Raw genomic sequence first — 24,243 nt, forward strand, 5'->3', positions numbered from 1 at the left:
ACATTAGGTCCCTGAAGTCCAGTTTAAGAGGAACTAAAGGGAGGAGTGAAAGAGTCAGCAAAGGTAAAGCATGCTTACCTCCTAGTACTCCTCAAGGTAGGTCCTGAAAGCCTTCCTTGTGGAGAAAGCAGAGTACAGCTTGGGCAAGACACGTAGATTTGAACCTCAATTCCCCCATTTTCTAATGGTGTGATGTTGGGCAAGTTAGTTAGCTAACATCATCATACGAACTTTTTAAATGAAGACAGTCAAGCACTCAGAAAATGTTACTTTTCCCATCCCCACCCAAGCCCACGCCTAGGCTTTACTCTAATTAAAAGCTAGCCCAGAATCAAGATCACGAGTTTCAGCAAGAATCTGGAAAAGGAGAAGCCCATGGCCATCACCATAGGGGCCACGGAGCACTCCAGCTTTTGATCTGTGAACGGCCCACATGAAGGTAGCAAACACTTAAAACTTACAAAGTCGTACTTGAACAATATCTATTAGTCCAACTTCCATTCTGACGATGCAAAAACCCGTTATAAAACTTAGTCACAGGGGCGCCTGGGTGGCTCAGTGGGTTAAAGCCTCTGCCTTCGGCTCAGGTCATGATCCCAGGGTCCTGGGATCGAGCCCCGCATTGGGCTCTCTGCTCGGCGGGGAGCCTGCTTCTCCCTCTCTCTCTGCCTACCTCTCCGCCTACTCGTGATCTCTGTCTGTGAAATAAATAAATAAAATCTTTAAAAAAAACTTAGTAACATATTGATTCTTATTTTACATATCTGAGATATTTAAAACAAGAAGAGAAATCAGTACATATTCAATCTATTTTTGTTTTTCATTTTGCAGAAAAAGATATGGAGGGCCACGGAACGGAATGGATCTTGTCCAAAGTTATATAACTCACCAGGGGCACTTTACTATGATAACGGAATAAAAGCAAAGCTAAAAAACAGGAACCAGATAAACCACAACTGCTTCTGAAAAAATAAATTTGCTGAGAGGTAAATTTAATTCTGTTCTTTGATTGTCCTTTAGAATATTAATTTTTCTGAACTTTGATGCATTTAATTTCTATATATCCCATAAAATTATTACACAAGGCTTCACAACATTCCTTTTTTCTTGATCTCATGTTTGCTGCTATAAGGGAACCATGAGGATAAAGGGAAAGGCTGATAGTACATTTTTGGGGTTGTTTTAAGGATCCCAAGGGAGGCGACTAGCCCAATGTAGCCAATGTTGGTTGAGTCTTACTGTTTAGATGTAATGTTCAAAATTTTTGAATTTTCAACTAGATATGAAAACATGTAAAGGAAAATATTTAGGGATACTTTCACCTCTGCTCATCATCAGCTCTGCTGAAGAGATGTACTGAACAGAAGCTTTCTAAGAGGACCACAATGAAAAGAATTTCCTGAAGTGGTTTGCAGCTGAGCCTCGAACCTTGACACAACTTGATTTACATGACTTTTTATATATGACTGTAAGTTCATAGAAGGCAGGAGCTCTGTCATACTGCTCCAGATCTCCTAGAGGAGACACAAGGAAAAACCAAGTGGATACTCATTAAATGACCTTGGAAGGATTAATTTAACCAGAGGCCTGGCCCAAGTGTTCTCAGCCCAAATAACTGCATTGAATTTTACTGGAAAGCCTTAGAAATACTTTAGATAACTTGAAAAGCTTTTGGAGACATGGGGGAAAGACTGGGAGGGATAAGGCAGAATTTGGATTAAGTTGTCCAAGGAAGGAGAACACTGGTGACGATTAAACAAAAGCCTTTGGACTGGCTCTTAAAAAAGGAGTAATTTGTAGGCCACATCTTTCTTATTTACATAGTTGGTATACACCCAAGTGGTTCTTCTTGGGGGGGATTTCTCTCCTCATGGAATATCTGGCAATGTCGACAGAAAGTTTTTGTCACGACTCTGGGGGATGTTACTAGCATCCAGTGTGTGGAGCCCGGGATAGCCCCTGAGGGCAAAGAATTATCTGGTCCAAGGATCAAGAGTGCCAAGGTTGAGAATCCCTCTTCTAGCTCAACACAGGGCCTGAGGTGACATGACTGAATAAAAAAGATGGTTATGTCAACTACTTCTTATAGCAGGAAAGAAGCATTAATAAATATACCCACTGGGTTAAAGTTCTCACTTGGTTTCCCATGATAATTTGGTATCATTTTTCAACCAATGTTATTAGTTGCCAAGTATTGGATGTGTTGGCTGACTTGTTTAGATCTTCCAAGTGGAAAAAATTGGGCACCAGTGCACAAGGATCATAAATGCTACTGCTTGGAGGACTCCAGGGGTACAGGCCCATTTCTGATTTTCCCAGTGTTCCCTCCTCTGCAGCCAGCAGGAATGGTACTAAACAGGAGAGAAGACAAAGTTCACATTATGTGTTAAATCGAACCTTCTTCCCCCTCTGTGCACAGACATAGCTCTTTCCTCTTCAAAGCCCTTTCTCGGGGCTAGAAGACAAGTGAGAAAAGGATGACAGGTACCAAATGTTTTGACAAGCCATAGGAATACAGTCTCCTTGGTCCGAGACCCACCTACATTGGTTGTTGTCTCGGCACAGATTAAACTGAGACATAGTCAGGAAGGAAAGTAGCGCTGAACAGGCTAAGGACAAAATCGAATGTTGTTGGAGTAGGAGTGTGAATGCAGTATTTTCGACGATGACATTTTCCTGTCTTGGTAAAAAGGGGAACTGAACAAAAAGGGTCTAGCAGCTGTAGTCTCTGACCTTAGTTTAGAAATGGGTAGCAGCCTAATGCAGTCTTAATTAAGGGGTGATCCAAGTACAAGGCTTCCTTCAAAATGAAAAAAAATTTTCCCCCAAACTCTCTGGACCAGCTTGTACTGCAAAAAGCTAATTAATTTTTTTATTTTCTCATCCTGATAGTACAAAGCTTCTCTTGACTCTTTAGAGACCACGAAGGAAGACGTATCTGACCTTGGACAAGGGGACACCTATACAGAAAACTGTCATCCAGTTTTGCACGGGAAGTCAACATTTCCTTGGGATCCGAATTCTCAAATCCTAGGTGAGAACACAGCTCAATTATATAGGCTCAATATCATATTGTCAACTCAACAGTTCTTCACCACAAAGCTGTGTATTTTGTTCTTTCTAAACACTAGCTCTTTGATTCAGCAAGAAACACTCACCGCCAGAGAAGGAATCAATTTCTACAGTCTAGCAAAAGTGCACATGTGTGTAATGTTGGCAGAAAACTTGCTTTATTGGAAACTCACGTAATGTCATCCTTGATTGCAGCATATTAATACAACTCCAAAGTATACCTGTTTTTAAATACTGAGCTCAAGATGCAATTTACTTTTAATTTGAATTCCCAGCGGTCCAATATTTTTAGGCTGTTAAAAATATTGAGCAAACTTAACTACGTTAAAAAGGACAAACAACAAAAGAATACATCAGTCTTGGCAAAGACTTAGAACTTTAGATGCATTATGGAGAAGAAAAATCAATGACCTCTTTACAAAGACCTACTGCTAAAGGAGTAACAGGTACTATGCGATTCCTCTTCACTCCACCCTATTAGGACTCATTCTAAACCAAGTGCACATCAGTGACAGGAGTGGAGAGACACCTCTTTTATATTGAAATGAATTGGGTCACCAAGTAGATGTTAAAAGGGGAGGTGAACCATGAGGGACTACGGACTCTGAAAAACAACCTGAGGGTTTTGAAGGGGCAGGGGGTGGGAGGTTGGGGGAACCAGGTGGTGGGTATTAGGGAGGGCATGGATTGCATGGAGCACTGGGTGTGGTGCAAAAACAATGAATACTGTTACGCTGAAAAGAAATAAAAAAATTTTTAAAAAGGGGGATATATGAGAGGCTTGGGGCACCTAGGCGGCTCAATTGGTTAAATGTCCAACTCTTGGTTTCAGCTCAGGTCATGATCGCAGGTAGTAAGATCTAGCCCTGTGTCCATCCTAGAACAGTCAGAACCATCTTGACTCACCAGCTGACTGCAAATATATGAGTCAACTCAGCCCAAAGCAGCAGAACCTACACACGGTCTTTAGCAGACCTAGCCAACTGATAGACTAGGAGAAAGAAGAAATTGTTCCTGTTTTATGCCCCTATGCTTTAGGGTAACTTAAAATGCAAAGAGATAACTGATAGACTAATTCAACGTCTGCCTTGCCTTCCACTCTTTAGTCCTTGAGTGTGGAAAGAGTGCCCCTATTCAATGCTATGCCTAATAACCAGTAAAATTCCTGGCTTGTATAAGATAATAAGTTTCTATTGGCAAATATATCAATTCTGCTGATGGTAACTAGAAATGCTGTCAGTCATTTGCCGCCTAGAATTAGGGCAAATGGCTGGTCGAAGTCAGAATATCAAAATTGGTTATTTGAAGACGTACCTAATGGTAAATGGTATTGAGTATTTATTGTTGACAGACACTACTATGCCCATGGCATCTACTTAATAAAGCTTTATTCTGCAGGGATGACATAAAGGATGTATCTTTAAATGGAGTCCTAACTGGGAAGGGAGATAGACTTCTTTTAAAACACCAGTAACTGCTCCCAGAGAAAAAGCTGCACTAGAATAAAAGGTTCCCCAACTATTCTGATTTGCTTTGGGGACTTTTTTTTCCCTCCCTCAGTAAATATTCTGGATATATTTAGCCAATTATCCACTAAGTGAAGAGCCAACCATGCATGCCAATTAGAAATTTACTGAATCAGTTCATGAACCTTCTAACATGAATCCAAAATGCTATCTTTTCAGAGAAAAATCAAGTGATTAGAGAGGAAATTGGCAGAAGAGGGAATAAAAGAGAAAAGTCATTGGCTGGCAGCGTCTATTACCCCTACTTTTTGAAATGCCCTTTATTCCTTCCTTGTGGCATGAAAAGAAGGAGATTTTGTTCACAGCCTGAGGTAGCCTGCTAGACAAATGGCCTTGCTGTGTGAATGGCCTGCTTGAGTCCACATTATTCCACAGAGGTCTGTGATTAGGCTGCACATTGCTGGGCTGGCTGTCTCCTAGAAAGGGCTCCAGTGAGGGACCATGTGAGCTCTACTACTTGTCTGTGTTTTTCCCAATAAGCTGTTTTAACTCAAGATGTGCATACGTGTGTGTGTGTGTGTGCGCGCGTGCACGTGTGCACTCACACCTTCTTTGAATGACAACTAGCAACCACAAGGGGCACATCTCACTTGTCCCAGTGTGTTGTGTTTCTGGAAGGGACAAAGTCAACAGTGCTCCCATAAGGACAATGGCAAATTTCTGATAGAGGTGAACCAAGACAGAAGGAACAAATAACCCCATTGCAGACATGTCTGTCCCTATAATCTCCCTGCACTTACAAACTATCCTAAAAACGGGGCCACCTTTGGTGCACATGACTGCTCTACTCCAAGGTGATCACAAAAATCCAGTGTCTGAATGGAATGTCTGAGTTCTCACTGGGAGTGTTCCAAGACGGATGACCTCAAAACAGACTTTATCCGCGTGCATCCCTCCTCAGAAACACGGCACTCCCAGGACTGTACATCACCCCCTTCTTTTTTCTTGGGGGAGGCAGCTCATGACAGAACTAGTTATGGCCGCTTCAAGGTCCAGTGGCTCCATGAGGAAGACTATGGCTTTGAAGCGTTATTTCATTTAAGGAAGTACTACAGGAAAAATGACCTACAGTTGGTAGATGTTGATATAGGGAAAAAAGAGCAAGAACGTGTGATAAGTCCAATGGTCCTCTTATGGCATTGTATGGTAACTGACGGGAGTTACAGTTGTGGTGAGTACAACATAACAGTAGAGAGTTGTCCAACCACTATGTTGTACACCTGAACTGTAACATTTTGTGTCAATTATACTTCAACCAAACTAATTAAGTAACGAAGTCACGGTGATGAAAAGTATAGCATAGGAAACACGGTAATATAGTAATAACACACAGTAGCAGATGGTGACTGGCCTTACTGTAGTAAACACTGACTAATATACAGAACTGTTGATGCCCCATGTTGTACACCTGAAATTAATATACACTGGCTGCCAACTCTACTTCGATTAAAAAAATAAGTTCCAGAAGGAAAGAACAGAGTGCATGAGAAATAAAGATATAAAGGCAGCGAAATTTCCAAAAACAAACCAGAAAATGAAAAACAAGAAACACGTGACAAATCTTAAGGGGATGGCTTTTTTTAACCTTTGGCCTATTGTTTAGACCAACATTCAAACCAGGATGTGGAGAAACACATGCGATGACTCCCAATGGATGCAGGGGTAGGATGGTGCTGGGCTCTTTTCTCATGGCTCACACCCAAAAGGTATAGAACAAGCGGAGGCAGCACAATGAAGAGACCAATCAAACTTGGGAACAAAACCGACTTGGCTTCAAATTAGTTGTATGACTTTGAGCGAGTTTCCCCCGTTACGTCCTTCAAGATGGATGACCCCTGCCTCGTGGGTTGGGAAGGTGAACGATAATAAACCTCATGTGCCTGGCACATAAAAGATGCTAAAAATGGATAGCTAAGCATCTAACCAAAGCCCAGTATAGAATGTCCTGCACAGAATACATCACACAAATCCCTGTGACCTCCCTCTTCATGCTTCTGGAGGGAAATGGACCATAGCACGCGATCTCACTCCTTGTGAAAGTCACACAGAACAGTATCTTGACAGTGACCCAACCCAGTTTGGCAGGACTTTTTCTTCACGTGCCTGAAGTCAGTTCTCACTTTGTAATGCAGGTTTTATCATCCAGGGACTTAGGTCAACAGATATTTTGTGAGATGATGTTCTGAGGTGGGAGGTCAGTTGGCCCGAGGGGATTAAGATCTGGCCTGCAGTTAAGTAAATGTATACCAGCACAGTGAATAAATCCGAATTCTGATACTGCAGAGTGTAAAGTGTTTTGACCAAGTCACATTTGATGAGAATTTGCCCTATAAACACATTAAAGTTAAATCTGGCTGTTTCTCTTTTCTCTGAAGAATCAGGCACTTTAAAATCTATTGTTTCTCTGACAGCAGGCCCAAGGTCCCCCCTGTTTACAGAGTATATTCAGCAATTTGTCTCAATAAGCGGATATGAGTAACTGGGGAACAAAATGGAAGATATTTCTAGGATCAGCCTTATTATGGGATATAGTCTCTTATAACTGAGAGACCACGGTCTTTGGAGTGAGATAGGCTACGTTTGAGTATTGGCTCTACCACTGCCCAGTCAGGTGACACTGGACAAGTTAGTTCACTTCTCTGACTCTTGGTTTCCTCATCCATAATATGGAGAGAAAAAAAAAATACCTACCTACCTCCAAGGACTGTTGTAAGAACTAAGATAGTGTTAGGTAAAATGCTTGGCACATAGTAAATTCTGGATAATTGTCAATTAATGTTTTTATTATCAGTTACCTTGGGCTAGAGAGTAGGGTTCCAACAAGTGATGAAAGAGAGTTCATTGCTAACATCCAGACCTCTAGGTAACGCCTAATATTATGGAACTGGGGGAATGCTCAGAGCAGGTCTTAATAACATTTCTGTCAATGGTGACAATTTTATTGAGCTGAGAAAAAAAATTAAGCAAGAGTCACCTGTATAATCCTTGGAAATGACCTTTCCTCATTTCTACCATTATAGGTGACGAGCATCTCCCAGTTTAAAGAAAGGAGAGTAGGCAAGTAACCCGTTCATGGTTTTTTTTTTTTTAATCTAAGGACATTTTTATTGCATTCAAACTGAATTTAGCTCTTCACTAATTACTCTTTTTTGTGTGTCCTAGATGAAGTCATCACCCCCTTGAAAGAAAGGGACATTTTGCCTACTTCTTTGGAGTGCCACCCTACATCCAACTCTAGGCTCACAGAATTCACAAATACCTCCTGAGTCCCTTCTGCTTAAGGCAACTCCTTTTCATAGCAGAGCTTGAGAATGGGGTGTGGACAGCCTTCCAGCCCTTTAAAACTAACATATCTCTTCTGCATTGCCATCAGACAATAAACTCACGCATAAGGCAAGACAGTGAACACTGAGCATATGGAGAAAAACCAGGTTCAAATCAAGTCCTGTCATGTATTACGGAAGCCACTGTATGGAGAAGCAGCTAAGGGGAGCTTTGCTCTTTCCTTTCCTCTGTGGGGATCTGGTCTTCCAGCCAACGTACACTTGTCACTTCCAAAGCTGGATGGGCTTGAAGGATGACCTGGAGCTGTTCCAAGAATATAAATCTTAAAATAGCTGGGGCTCGTAAGGAGAAATATGCCAGCACATGAGTGCAAGTGGACATGTGATTGTGATGTGTTGGAGTGAGTGTGGATATCAGCTGTGAAGCAAGACAAGGGTAAGTGTTGATAAAATGCAGGATGTTATACCTCTTGTTCCGCACGTTCCCGTGGGCATTATTCAAGCTGTGGATTCTGGAGCACACTAAGACATGCTGTAGAGTATAACAGATGACTCTGAATCAGTGTAGTATACAGTGCTAGGGAGGGCTTAGAAACATGGATAGCAACTAAAGTCTCCCGATCGCGTCGAAGTCAGTTTCACATACATGTTGCTGTCGTAATTTTATGCTGTAGGAACTGGTGATGTCTACTTGATAAGAGGACAATGTCTCAATGACGACAGCCTCTGGTGCAATTTAGGGACAGACATCCAGGTCATGAGCACTGTGAGCCAACTTTTGCGATCTCACCGAGAGCAGGGGCAATCAAGCCAAGAAGTAATGGTACTTGTCTGGCCTATTGATATACTCTTCTCCTTCTCCATCTTCTCTTCTTCAGGTACACTCAGACGTGATCCCTTCAGGTACACTCTTCCACCCACGTTTGCAAGCTGAATCATAGTTGGAGAAGACACGTGTTGAAACAATTGCTTGTAAGAAAGGATGTTGGTCACAAGGTGGCAGATTACCACGCTCTTATGGAGAAGCCTGATTATAGTTCTAAAAAGCACAGAGCGGCAAAGAGGCAAGGGAACTTCAGAAAGGGGTGTGTGTCAATAATGAAGCAGCAGAAAGAGAAATCAAGGAATCAGTCCCAATTGTAATTGCACCAAAAGCCATCAGATACCTAGGAATAAACCCAACCAAAGAGGTGAAAACTGTAAGACACTGATGAAAGCAATAGAAGGTGACACAAAGAAATGGAAAAACATTCCGCGCTTATGGACTGGAAGAACAAATATTGTTAAAATGCCTATACTACCCAAAGCAATCTATATATTTACAGTATTCCTTATCAAAATACTACCAGCATTTCTCACAGAGCTGGAACAAGGAATCCTAAAATTTGTATGGAAGCACAAAAGACCTCGAGTTGCCAGACGAATGTTGAAAAAGAAAAGCAAAGCTGGAGGCATCACAATTCCAGACTTAAAGATATATTACAAAGCTGTAGTCATAGAGACAGATGGTACTGGCATAAAGACAGACACATAGATCAATGGAACAGAATAAAGAACCCAGAAATTGACCATCAACTCCATGGTCAATGAATCTTCAACAAAGCAGGAAAGAATATCCAATGGGAAAAAGACAGTCTCTTCAACAAGTGGTGTTGGGAAAACCGGACAGCAACATGCAGAAGAATGAAACTGGACCACTTTCTTACACCAGATACAAAAAAAAAACCAAAATGGATGAAAGACCTCAACATGAGACAGGAAATCATCGAAATCCTAGAGGAGAACACAGGCAGCAACTTCTTTGGCCGTGGCCACAGCACCTTCTTACTAGACATGTCTCCTGAGGCAAAGGAAACAAAGGCAAAAATAAACTACTGGGACCTCATCAAGATAAAAAGCATCTCACACCAGAGGAAAAAATTAACAGAAAGGGGTGCATGCGAGTGTGCATGCATGTGTGTGCACGCGTGTGTGTTGAGAATGATGGATACCTTCCATGGCCACAAGTTCTAAAGGTCATGTAAGTGCTGCCTGTCCAGCAGTGCCCTCTCATCACAGGCCACCTCCTAAAGAGGCCCACACAATCAGCATGATAAGAATTTTGCATTGACAGTTGACATCACACACCAGACCTTATGCCAAGGTGATTTTTTCCTAAGGCAGCGATCCCAACCCTGTTAGCACATTAGAATCACCTGAGTAGTTCTATTTTTTTTTTAACTACCTCTGCCTCGAGAGATTTTTGCAGGGTTTTTGTTTGGACAAGTTATTGGTTGGATGGTTGTTTTTGGTCTGATTCGGGGCTCCGGCATCACTCTTCCTCCAAAGATCCTCAGGCGATTTCAATGTGTGGCCAAGGTTGAGAATCAGCTAAGTAATCTAAAGCAGTGTCGCTCCAAGTATGGTCCACGGACTTAGGGCTGATCTGCGAACTGTGTCACTAAGCACATTTTTTATCTCGTTCAGCTGACATTATTTCTCACAGCAAGACAGCAATACTTTCTTGATGAAGAAAGCCATGCATTGATTTACATTCTGGGACAAGCTCCTTATCTCATCATTGACTTGTAACAAATAATTTCAGACCCAGCCCTGATCCATGGATCCATACTCTGAGGACCACTTCCCTAAAGATAGTGAGGAGGGGGGTCAGAGAGATGGGGAACAACATCCATTTCCAAAGTGTATTACTTGTCAAAGCCCAGTTGTGATGGGGGATATGCTGATGCCTGGGGGAGCCAGCAAGGCGTTTCCCAGACTGTATTTGTATGACACTAATAGGTGTGATGAACAAAAAGGGTTTGATAGGGCACCTGGCTGGCTCAGTGGGTTAAGCCTCTGCCTTCGGCTCAGGTCATGGTCTCAGGATCCTGGGATTGAGTCCCCACATCGGGCTCTCTGCTCAGCATGGAGCCTGCTTCCCCCCCTCTGCCTGCTGCTCTGCCTACTTGTGATCTCTCCCTTTCTCTCTCTCTTTCTGTCAAATAAATAAATAAAATCTTTTTTTTTAAAAAAGGGTTTGGTAGCTGGAAGATGTTTACCACTGAATTGCCCAAAGTCAGATTCCTGATCTGTAGGACTCCACAAAACTTTTAATATACTCTTACGAACTGAGACTCTCTGAGAGTGCTGTGGAATTTGGGAAACATGCATTTGACCATAGATTCTGTCTTTTCACATAGCTATATGATCAGTGTTTCATGAAACATGATTTGGAAAATACCAATCTGCTAATCACTGAAGAACATGTGAACGAGAGTATAGCTAGTTCCCACATGCTCTTCAACCAGGCAAGCAAGTTATCATTTAAAACCAAAGCAGAGGTGACAGCAGATTCCTGTGCATCTCCTGAACCCAGGGAGACCCCCATATATTCAGGTTCGGCTTGATTTGGGGAAATAGCCAAAGGTCATTCGGACTATGTCTTTTTGGACAAGGAACATAGCCTACCTGGGTCCTATCATGCTGGGTCAGAATGGCATCTTTTCTTAAATAGTTTATCAACTGGCTGTAAAGAGAAACAAACAAGAGGAGTCACTGTGCTATCTTACTATATACTACTACTACTCAGAAGTAATAGCTTTGAAGGAGGCAGTTCCCGTATGGATGGATGGGGTTTTCAAGTACTGGCACTTAGATATTCACTTTTCTTTTTTTTAAGTCAAAATCATCACCATACACTGTCATTCATCCAATGGACCTTTCAGAGCATCTTCCCAGAGCAGTGTTATTTTAAACAAAAGAAAACTTGAAATGGGTCATCAGCATTGGCTGATGGGAGAAGAAGAAGCAGGAGAAATACCTGCCTTTGATATTAACCAAGAGAAACCTCAGGAAAACGTCACTGCCAGCTCGAAGGAAACACCAAGGCTTAAGAAAGAAGGAAGGTCTGTTGCTTTATGAGGCAAATCAGATTTTCTAGGAATGAATGGTTGTTCGTTTCTACTGTAAAGGCCAGCCTGGAGATTAACTAAAAAGAGAATAATAAATGCCCATCCTGGCCTGACATTGAATTATTGGTTGTTTAATATACTTCCTTGATCAAATTAAGGGTTTTCCAGAGAGTAGAAACTCTCCCCAAAATATGATTTAATTTTGTTTGCTGCCATAGGTGGGAAATAGGACACAAGAGAGAATGTGCCACTACTGGTCTCCTAATGTTTTAGGACATAAGTCGCCTATTAAGAAATAGCCAACACGCAACCGAGAGAAACACATTTGAATACTTTCTGGGGAGAGGATCGTGTTTACTGATTGCTAATCACCAAGGCCTTCAGATTTCCGGCTTTAATTTGTTTTCACTTTGGACGAATTTTAAAATCTTGCTTGTGACTCCGTAATTAAGCCGCCATTTGCTTCAATGAGCAAAGAAAACTCTCTGGTGTCGTTTTGCCATCGTTCAGGTAATACATCAAAGGCAAGGTGACCCCTAAGTCATGGTTACTTTGAAATTAAAAGATTAAGAGTAAAGTCTTTTATCGCTTCAGAGCCACCCAAACATATGGCTTCATGTTTTTCTAATAAAGCAGGAATCACCCTCCAGTTCTCACCCTCAAGGGGACAGATATGGAACCCAGTCACATCCTTTCTGAAAGTCAAGACATTTTCCAGGTGTCAAGCATCAGAGGGTGCTTCATTTTTATCAAATGACTAATCCAAATAGTATTAGACCCATTTTTCCTCCAAAGGCTCATTATTATTCAAATGAGGAAGACACACAACAGGAGACAACAAAGCTGAAGAAAAATTAAGGACGAAAATAAAGACACTTCCCTTCACATGTTCCTCAATATTCTTCTACTTTCTTCCTCTCCTACCATTTAGGCAAGACTGGTGCTGTTCACGGGGATGTGTTCTCTCCAGGGTGTAAAGAAAGCAAGGCAACATCAGAGGAAGAGTCGTTGGCACTAGTTACAAATACGCCCTCCCCACCCCCATAACATTGGGCACATAATTTTTGCTTTCTTTTGGTCGGTAAAAGCTGCCATACTTCCTCACCACTCTGGAGCCCAGGTTCTCTTCTCCTCCAACCAAAGTCACTATGGTTGGATGCCTCTCTGAATTAAAAGGTTAGAGATGTCCTGAGGCAGATGGAATAAATCACATGAAAACAGGGCTGTAAGAAAAAAAGCCAAATACTTGATCGAAAGACAATGGTTGACCAACCCCCGAGCTCCGTAATATTCTCCTATATTGTGTTAACTCCTTCAAATTTACTACTGTAATCAGGATTTTTAATCCTAAAGGTGAATGCTGGAAATCCATTTCTTTTTCTCAGTAGATTTTCAACAGTATCAACCTGCAAGCACATATATCTCGGTGTGATGCTTTTGAACAATCTTCAGACATCAGTAAAAACCCGATGACTGGCTTTCAGAAGTTACTCGAAATCAGTGATTTCATTTTGGCACACCCGACAATGAAAGAAAAGAATCAAGCTACAAGGATTGTATTTTCGCTTTTCAAAAGCCTCCTGGAACAGTAAGAAGGAAGGTTTTGGTAACAACCTCCACTCTCCACGTGGCTTTCTTTTAACAAAGAGCGTTGCTGGTCCTGGGCCACATTTGACTCTCAGATACTTGTATGTGTATCTTCAGCCAAATGCCGGTACTCATATAAGATTACATCATAAGTGGTTTTTATGTAAATTATCATATCACTGAAAATCACAAGCATTTGGAACAGATTAAAGAACTTATTTTGGAATTGGCTGCTCAGAAATAGAAACCTGCTTTTGGCAAAGTGTAACATGGCTTTAGCGCATCCTGAAAAGCCAGTGGGATGGTTCCATCCTCCAATGTACTGTTTCACATGGCTTCTGAGGGCCCTAGACACGATCCAAAAATACCTTTTAAAAGACAGGTGACTGTGAACTGTAAATAAATGATCTGTAGCAAATCTCAGGCGGTCATAAACTATGGGGATAATCTGGCCCGCACCAAGACGCCACCGATCAAATGGAACACCAAGACTTTGTCTGTAATAATATAAAAATAGTTGGTCAATTTTTATCAGTTCAGTAAGAAGAAAATTAATTGCAGATTTATCATAATACACACGAAAGCTCTTTGATCTAATTTCATCACTTCTAAAACTTACCCACTTCAAACTTTAATTTTCCTCCCAAATTTCAATGAAGTTTTCATTTTTCACTTGAGGGTTATATCAAAACCACCTCATTAGAAGAGGTCATCCTGTCCATCGCCTTCACATGTGGTGGAACTGGTGGGCATCCACGGCCAAGTTCAGTTAAGGTCTCATGCTTTGGCCCAGAAACCATGAAAGAAACTCCCTTCCAAAATGCTTCACATGAGAACAAAATGTTTCCAAGTGTGGATATAGTTTAGAACGAAGATTCTATTTGTAATCAAGAGGCCTTTTATTTCTACTAACTGCAGCAACATGTTACAGCAGCTATAAGAGAAAACTAAAGACTGGATTCTACAGCATTTAAAAACCAGTCTTGCCAACATCTTCCAGGTTGCCAGAATGACCACTGAACCCTTCCAAACCTGTGGCTACTTCACTGCCTGGAAATGACAAGCCTTGGTATCCTACATGAAGTAAGCATGTTAATTTCTCGATACAGTTTCCTTATTTATCCTAGATCTCTTCCACAGCATCACTGTTTTCACCCTGTCTAGGATCTTCTGGACCCTGTTCATTTGTACAGAGATCAAGTGTTTTCATTTCAAGGCCTGGTTTTCCCATGAACTCCTGGGACCTTTTACGAAGCAGGGTAGAGCAAAATTGTAAGCTGTGTTATTCAAATGGCATTCCAGAAAACCTGTAAGGAGTCTAACACTATTTACAAATAATCCATAGGAGTAAGGAAGGAAATATTAGCTTCACTATTCCAGAGGACCTGGAAGGAGAGCGAGATAAGGAAAACTTTCAGTCTGAAAGAAGACAATGCCCATCATCAAAGCGTAAGGGTAAAACGATGACAGTGACATTAAGCATGATGGCAGCCACTCAACATGTAGATGAAATGACAGATTAAAAACAATCCAAACCTCATACGAGGAGTTTTACTGCTATCCAGTCTCTAAAGAATTCTTCCTATCTGAAAACATTCGTAACAGTATACACGGTACGCTCCAAGGGATATTTTGAAAGTTCACAGATCTTGACAAAATTGTATGTAATAAGAAAAGGGGTGGGGGTTTTAATTTAGGTTATTCAACTGTATTTTTCTGAAATCTGAGGACTGTTAAAATGATTTGAAGTAACTTTCTAAACTGATTGCTTGACTGAATTTAATCAGGTGCTTCTTAAATTGCTTCCTTTTCTTCCTCTAGCCAAATTTTGTTTTCTAGGCTTATGTGCAAGTAGAAAAACAGTATAGTATCTGTAACATATATGTTCAATTATGTTATATATGCTTAATATATATGACTATATCATCAATGGTATAAATCTATAACACAGACACTGGTTCTATGTGTGTGTGTGTGTGTGTATTTGCAAGTGTATGTAATTTTAGAGAAAAGAAAGCAGAAAATATTGAAATGCATTATAAAGAGTAAAGTACTTGTCACTGGTTGGAAGTTTTTTTTCACTGAAGCATGAGCTCAAGTCGGTATCCTCTCTACCAAACCACCAAAAGATTCATTTTACTCACTGTGAACGGTCACCATCTACATCTCCAGATGAGTTCACTGTTGACATCAGAACTCACCCCCAAATTAAACAGCTTGAATACCAAAGCATGCATAGAAACAAATGCGAATATTCTATTCTATGGCTGAAATACACATGAACACTGAAAAATGTACACGTCTCCTTTTCTGCCAACGAACATTTAAAACCCTATGTGGAAGCGAGGAAGCTGAAATGGACACAAATGACAAAGAGCTGACCACATTTTGTCCCTGTTTGATATATGCAAAAAAGTGGGGGGAAATGTCTGAATACTCTCTCTAGACAGACGAGTTGCTTTAGAGAGAGGTTTGTAGCATGGGTTACAACGTACATGCGGTTGACCTCGGTTTAAGTAGCGGCAAGTAGAATTTTCCAAACCTGGACTTGAGCTGCAAAGGAAAACAAACTACTCAAGAATGTCCTTGAGGCATGCATTTCAATGTGGCCAAGTGCAACTGGGCGTGCATTACATGGGACGTCAGAGCCCGCTTCAGCGGACTAAGTAGACCACGAGCATTCTTCAAGCACAATGCGGAAGCTTTATGGAGTGGAGGAGAGTCAGAGAATTTGGAACCGTCTTCTCATTATGTCCCTTTAGAAGTATCATTCCTCAGCCGACTGCTGTTCCAGGAATGCAAGTGATGGGAACAGACCTGGCCAGATGTTGGCTACAGGAGCAAGCAACTTTAGCAGCCAAAACCGCGCAACGGAAGGACAGCCGCTGAGACCGGTTCCGCTGTGAGAAGCAGGAGGCCGTGCGCGCCGGGCCCGAGATGACTGTATTATACAGTGTTCCTTCTGAGCCTGCATAACACATTCACCGGCGAGCCAGGGGCCTCCTAACTCTGTCAGGGGCCGAACGACACACAGCACACCAGAGGGCAATGCACAGTCAAAAAGAAAGAGAAAGAAAGAAGAATAAGAGAAAACAAGCAAAAACACGCGTCCGTTGGGCACAAACCTTCGGGCTCTGTGTTTTCTTTGTGGTGTACTTGCTTCAGCGGGCAGCAGAAGATTTCGTGACACTTAGCACGAAAGGGGGACTCTTTTTTCTTTAATTCCGCAGATTGGATGGAATCTTGCCGTAACATAATGTACTCCTGTGTGCCAGGGGGGGCGTCATCCAGAACTGTGGTCACCACACAACAAAATGAACTCGAGTTAGAGCTTCAGGAAAGCAGCGAGCGTCTTAAATCCCATCTACTCCCGGGGAAGACTAAAGAAACAACATTCCTAAGAAAAGTTTCAAAGGACAACGTTTACTAGCTTGCTGACGTTAGTTTTAGGGGCTGACTTTAAAATAATAAAGCCCTGGGAACAGCTCACTCGACTCTACAGACCTCTGTTGCTAGTTCAAGGAAAATGTAAGGGTGTGAAACTGTGCCAGAAGTACCATAAAACACTTTAACACCAATAACTGTATTGTACCTAAATAAACACCAAGTAGCCCTCACACATTGCAATTGCAGCTATAGTAGAAATATGGGCTGAACTGGCTGAGGTCCGCCAATTACCAGTGTATTCACTGTTGCCTCTTTCTGTGGTCTCCTCCCCAGGAGAACTTGACTTTAGTGACTTTAACCCAACATACACCCAGTCAGACAGAAGATTCAAGGGCGCTGCTCTTTAATCTTTGCTTTTCAGAGAGAACTGGGGCTGTCGCTGATATATTTCAGACATTCAGGACCCCTTAATGAGGACAAGAAATTGTCGTGAGCCTCACAACCAACAGCAGATCTGGATCAAAGACCTACCTTGTTGAAGGGTGGGAGAGAGGGAGCTGGTTCGCCAAATTTGGCCTTAGATAGATGCCCAGCCCCTCTCAGCTTGCCTTTTCTTTCCAGACCCTTTCTGCATTTCCTAAGCAAGATTGTGAATGTCTAAGCGCTTTCTCCCTGTAAAAACACGGGGTCTGATTTGAAAGGGTCCCCACCGCAACACTCTTCAGCCTGAAAACCACCCACCAAGAGGGGTTGGGGGGTGCAAATTCGATCTGCATTTGCAGAAACGGGGAAGTGACCCCAGAATGGATTTTTTTTTTCTCGTTCACACCCTTCCCAATGAGGCCATTCCATTTTGCCAGGAGTGAGTCAGTGCCTTCTAAAGCTGTGATTAATGGCGTGCTGACTCATCCTACACCCCCAAATGCATACACTTAGCACGCATTTAGAAGGACTGATACCACCAGCAACTTTCCCATTGGCAGAAGAACGCTGTGGTGTTTGTAAAATATAAACAGCTTACGGTAGAAATTCGGTAGGACCTGAAGCTTCTGTGTTTGGCAAAATATTCCCAGCTCATTGGCTGGGATTTTAACGACCTTTTAAGAACTTTCTTTCGTGTTGGGGTAAAAAAAAAAATGGTTGAAAACCCAACAAAACTTTGAAATTAGCATTATGAGTTCGGAACAAGTTCTTGATAGATGGCTTGTATGTGGAACTGCTGTCTTCCTTTATAAGTCATTAAATTATGCAAGAAGGTGATGAATATTTTAGCCAGCTCTCTATTTTCCTCTAGCCTTCAGCAGCAGTAATCAAAAATATTATATAGGCACACCATCACAGTTTTTCCTGGCAGAGAGTCCCCTTCATCTACTAGGAATGTGACTAGAACTCCATAGAATCTCGTTGGGAAACGCACATCTCTGCTAGCAACAGCTGCTATTCAAAACATTTGCAACCATTTCCTGCTATGAGCAGAGAGTTAGGATAATACAGACACTTATCAAATTCCAGCATCACAGCTGAAGACCAATTCTGGTTTTACCATCCAAAATATTTAAAGAAAACCTCCCAAACTTGGAACTCTTTAAAAAAAGAAACTCCCATGATTATCTAGAAGCTAAGAAATTTCATTTTCACGCACTATGTATAAGAAACATATTTTAAGAGGAAAGGACAATTGGCGGATTAAGAAGAAAAGAATAACTTTGTGATAATACACAGGGAACCTATCATTCAGAAGCTCACAATAAACATCAGGAAATTGTCTTCCACTCTCATTTTTCAATAGCAACAATGACGTCACAAATGGGCATTGTTGGAGATTAATGGCCAACTGAAGCTAATAGCCTTCTGCTGACTCTCTAGCCATCAGCTCTTTCCAGCTGGTCATTAATTCCCAGAAAATGCCTTGCACTGCCATCATTATTGTTTAATTAGATACAACTGGTTATCTGTAACATACAACAAAATTCTAATAAAAGGGACATGCTGACCGATACAAGAACCAGCCCCTAAATTCATCATGATGGGGAAAGCATGAAGGTCACAAAAGTGCAGGATGATTGCTTTCCACAAAATTCTCTCTCCTGTTCTTTCTTAAAATTGAATTCAGCGAGTGCAAAAGGTGCCAAGATAAGAGCACTAAAAGAGCCATATGAGTAATAACCACAGGCATAGAACATTTCCTTAGAAATTGTGAACATCTGGGAGTTAATGGCTTAGCTTTGGGTCTCAGGCTGTCTCTACCAACCTTAAACATCAGTCAGTTCAGGCAAAAGAGCAAAAAAGCCAATCTATCAATGGCTTGGTGTCACATTGACACAAGAGCTAGAAACACTGTGGACTGTTTAACCAGAAGTGACATTGTATAGGCAACACCTCACTTGGGTCTATAAAATTTCTGAACTTGAGGATATTCTACATGAAAAATTGGAACTATTATATCAAATTCATTTATTCCCAGGGCTCCCTCAGTTAGGACATTGGCTCTATGTGCAATGGCAGCAACAGGACTGGTGGGACACTTCCAACAGGACCCCAGCACTAGGGCAGGTGGGCACCTGAATTCTACTTCTCTAAAAAAGGCATGAGGACACAAAGCTTTCAAGGAATGTTAGTTCTATAAAAGGGAGAGGAGGCTTGTAAAGGAGCCAGCTCATCAAAACAGGAAAAAAGAATGCAATTCTTCTTTCCTTGGCGTGGTCCAATGTTTTCTGCCATTTTTCTCCTTCTAGTGCATTGCCTTCTTGCACGTGACCTCTATCCTCTGAAAATCACTCCTCCTTCTGTTCATTTGAGCCATTTGTCCACATTTATGCAATGACTCCTGCTGCCCTCCCCAACAATAGATTTATCCAATCTCGGAGGGAGACAAACGACTCCAGTGATTAGGGAGACAATGGATTTTCACGAAGCCTCCTCCAGTTTCAGAGGCTCAACTTGACTCTTCCAGACAAATAAGACCGTAACAGTGGCTCATGGTTGATTTCTGGACCATGAGGCCCCATGTTTTGAGGAAGGCTGCTGAGCTCCATGACAACGGCTACCCGAAGGTAGGCCTCTTCTGAGAAATTGCACCCACATAGTCAGTGCCTTTGGCCTTGATCACCCAGCCCGCCTCCTAGGGATTGCAAAGTCCCACAGGAATGGTCAAGAGTTGGGAGAAGACAGGTGCACACATGCAAATCCACACATCCAGACACGCAGACACTGTCAGGTGGCATACTCAGACATGGAAGTGACAAGAATAAGTGACTTTAGGGGAGAGGGTTGACTGTTATGAGCACAATTTATGAAAGAACTGGGGCCTGTTATAAAAGGTGTTCTATTGACTAACCATTTGGGTGGGCAAGTCTGCATCAAGAATTGGGTTTTCCAACGGCATCACTGGATTGGCACTAAACCAGCCCCACTCTGCTCTAGGTATCTCAGCAATCACCAAGATCAAGGACGGGGTAAGAGGGGGCAGTTATGGCAAGGGAAGGGGGTTTAAGTCTAAGCCTGATGACCTAAGCCTAAGGTACTCATGTTCACAGAGATACAGTATTCACATTTACAACTGAACATAGAGAAAGCAATGATCTCTAGTAAAACTGAATCACTGATAAAAAAATAAACCCCATGTGGGGTGCCTGGGTGGCTCAGTGGGTTAAAGCCTCTGCCTTCTGCTCGGGTCATGATCCCAGGGTCCTGGGATCGAGCCCTGCATCAGGCTCTCTGCTTGGTGTGGAGCCTGCTTCCCCCCCCCCCCACTGCCTGCCCCTCTGCCTACTTGTGATCTCTGTCTGTCAAATAAACAAATAAAATCTTAAAAAAAATAATCCCAATGTAATGTACCTATAATCCCAATGTAATATACCTACCTTTATCCCTATTTTTAAAAAAATCCAGTTGCTTTACTCTATAACTTTTACCAATAAATACAAATATTTAGTAGTATCACAAACACCCCCAACATCATCCTCCATATCATTCCAAACAAAATTTCTTGAGAGATTACTAAGTGCAACCTCTTTGCCTTAGAGCATAAGGAAATAAAGCTCAGGAAGGGGACATACCTTGACATGTCACAGAGTTATTGGAAAAGCCCAGTCTGCAAGCTAGGATTCCAGTGTGTTTACCAGCAAATCTAAAGTAAGACCGCTCTGCACCAACACTGTATATTAAAATACTCTTCAACATGACTTAGCTTAAAAGGTCACCCCTGCCTCCAGCAAAGTTCCATCATTCAAAGATGGAAAAGCAACCAGACACAGCCTAGGAGACCATTTAGATAATGCCACATATGCACCTGCTCCCTCACCAGGCCCCTGAGATTCGCGAGGTTTGCTGGCTTCAAGCTGGAAACAGTTAACAAGCCCCCAACTATTCGATGATGCTGTTTTTTGCTTTAAAATGAACTCTTCAAGAGATGACTCAACTTAATTAATGATACATGATTTTAAATCACAGCAAATCTGAGATCACCAGAGCGATGGAAATGAAATGATCGGAGCTACCAATCAAAGTTATTAGACACATATAAGTGACTCCAAGAAGCAAATACATAAAACACCTATGAATCAGAAAATGTGGCAAAGAACACATGTTATCAAATGTCCTTGCATAACGAGAAAAAAGTTAAGAAGAAAATCGAGTAATTGGAACAAATTACTCTTCCATGTCACTGAGCACCTGTCATGCTGAAAAGTACATTCAGCCACAGGATATTACCTCAAGACCTCCATTTTGCCTTCTGACTAACTGTCTATTACTTATCTGTATATGATATTTAAGCTTTACTGCTACAGCAGATACAATCAAGATGGCAGGTGTAAGTGTAAATGAGTAACTTAAGTAATTCTCTTAACAGAATCCAATACTAATAATCAACATAAAAACAACTTCAAAATCCTTCTAGAATTTTCAGTTCCCTTCTTCTTGGCAACCTCCCCCATCTGCATCCAGCCCTCTCGACCATGATTAGGACTTCCTTCAATTTTTGTTTGTTCCAGCTGTTTTGTTCTTTTCCCGGTAGAATGAAATGTGGACTCTATCACGGTAGCTTCCCTTTTCCTCAATTCCATCAATGCCTCTCTTCTTCTTACTCACACTAGATTCTTCCATTAGTGTCCACAATATGGCAGCTTTTTCCTGCCTGATGGCTTTACACTTGTTGTTCACCATGACTCCCGCTCTGTGTCCTTCCAGGTTCTACTTAAATGTCACCTCCTCAGACATGCCTTCTCAACTACTGTGGGTAGGTCTGTACTTGTCACAACTGTAATTTTTAAGTGCGTGCAGGTACGTATGCACATATGCATGTGTCTCATCTCACGTCCCCCACAAGAACACAAGCTCTCTCAGGCAGGAACATTATTTGTCTCGTTTATCACTCTACAGCATTTTGGTTATCATTATAGGCTTTTACTGAAACCTTAGGTTGATTAATTATTTTCATATATATGTCTTTCCTTCACAACTTGAATGTAAGCTCCCAGAGGGCAAGAACCACATCTTTTGGCATCATCTTTGCTTTCCCTAATGGCCCACAATGCTTTACACACATAAGATCACTCCCTTCTGGGGATGATCATGCCGCCACTGAAAGCGTGTGCTAAGAAGGTGGCTTCATAAATGGAAGGGGTTCTGCTCATTGTCTGGCCGCTGGCAGGCACACAGCAGTAGCAGCCATGGAAGAAAGGCTGTCTGGGACAGAGACGACACCATTGAGCATGGCACTGTAGCAGTTAGTAAACCAGAACCCTCCCACCACCCCCCACTGGCTCTATCTCACGACAGACCTTCTGGGTGACCTCTGGAATGCCACTTCACCTCTGAGCCTCAAACTTCCCATTTTAAAAATAAGTGATGGGTCCTAGGCCAGTTTCTTTGGGGCTAGATAATTCTTTGTTTTGAGAGGCTGCTCCATGCACCAAAGGATGTTTAGCAGCGTTCCTGGCCTCTACCCTACTGGTGTCAGGAGAACCCTCCCCCACCCTGCCCCAGCCAAGTTGTGATCACCCAAACCATCTCCAGATATTGCCAAATGCCTCTCCCTAGCAAGATGAAGGCAAAATCACCTTCGCTGAGAATCGCTGGACTTGAGGATGGGTAAAGTCCCTCTGGTTTAGAAAACTCTGTGACCCGTGGAGATGCTCAGCGGCCTGCAGGGACCCAGCTGATCCATTTGGGGAAGGAATACTACCCTACTCAGTCCAGACCAGAAAGAGAGGAAAATGCACCGGGGAGCATGCCAATCACCTAGGCAACAGAAAGTCTTTGGCGAGATCTAAAGCATGACAGCGCCACATCGGTGGGGTCATTACTCAGCCTAAGGCAGAGGCTTTGTCCCATGAACGATGACACGGGGCAACACCAATGGCAAGCATCCTCAGGATCTGTTGGGAAAAACAGGTGGGGCCCGGCCAATCAAAGACCTGGCTCAGGTGGGGGTGAGAGGTAAGAAGACAGGCTGGGAAACCCTCTCTGACCTTATCCAGGGAGCTTTCTTTCTTTTTTTTTTTTTTAAGATTTTATTTATTTACTTGTCAGAGAGAGAGAGAGAGAGTGAGCACAGGCAGACAGAGTGGCAGAGGGAGAAGCAGGCTCCCCGCGGAGCAAGGAGCCCGATGTGGGACTCGATCCCAGGACGCTGGGATCATGACCTGAGCCGAAGGCAGCCGCTTAACCAACTGAGCCACCCAGGCGTCCCACCAGGGAGCTTTCTTGAAGCCTGGCCTTTCCATCTTCTAAAGGCCCAAGTCACCAGTGAGGATGCATCCTCCTACCGAAGACAGAACTGAGTCCATTAACAAGAAAAGTGGCAGCTTCCACCAGCAGAGCAGAGTGTGCCTTCGGAGGTCCTGTGCCCCTGCATGAACGACCTTTGGTTTATCCGTGCTGCCATTCTGAGCACACGAGGAATAGCGAGACCACAGAGAAATACACCCCACCTGAGCTTACTGGCCTTGCTGCCCATCTCAACGGCACAATTCAAGGAGCTGACACCAGCCTGTTCCTTGCACGTTGTCCAGCTTTATATCCTTGCATCCCCCTGCCATGCACCCTGCTCAAGTCCCAGCCAAACTGAAGCGGCTGTCATACTCCTCTAGAAGGCTCGTGGAGACACAGGTGGCTGGGCCCCCTCCCTCCGAGTTTGATTGAGGTGGTCAGGGCTGGAGCATGAGTGCTGGCATCTCTAACAAGTCCCTAAGGGCTGTGACTGCTGGGCAAGGACCACACGTGGAGAACGACAGCCCCAGCTGTTGGTTTGCCGCTCCCAGCCAACTGCATTGTCCTTAGCCCAGTGCAAACACAGTGTGAACCAGCGGTTCTCAGCTGTGGTGGAGCAGGAGCGGGACCAGGGGAGCTTTGACAAAGTAAGATACCCATGGTGCCAGAGCAGATCAATTAAACCAGAATCTGCAGGCTGGGCCAGAGCCCTGGTAGGTTTCCAAGCTCCTCCGCTGAATCAAGGGCACAGCTAGGGTTGCGAGCTTTTCTGCACTATCC

At 42.7% G+C, this 24,243-nt stretch overlaps 1 protein-coding gene across 4 annotated transcripts in view; it reads right to left on the reverse strand.

Moving 5' to 3' along the window:
• Positions 1-24,243, reverse strand: part of FGF13 (fibroblast growth factor 13) — a 492,131-nt gene that overhangs the window by 171,624 nt on the left and 296,264 nt on the right. For 2 of the 4 annotated variants that reach the window (XM_080831360.1, XM_080831361.1), the window contains exon 3: positions 16,488-16,655. The exons of the other annotated variants lie outside the window; for them this stretch is intronic. In XM_080831360.1, the coding sequence (XP_080687486.1) occupies positions 16,488-16,655 (168 nt within the window). The remainder of the gene's footprint in view (positions 1-16,487; positions 16,656-24,243) is intronic. 4 annotated transcript variants of the gene reach the window in all.

This window comes from Martes martes (assembly GCF_963455335.1).
Source record: "Martes martes genome assembly, chromosome: X".
NCBI classification, from domain to species: Eukaryota; Metazoa; Chordata; class Mammalia; order Carnivora; family Mustelidae; genus Martes; species Martes martes.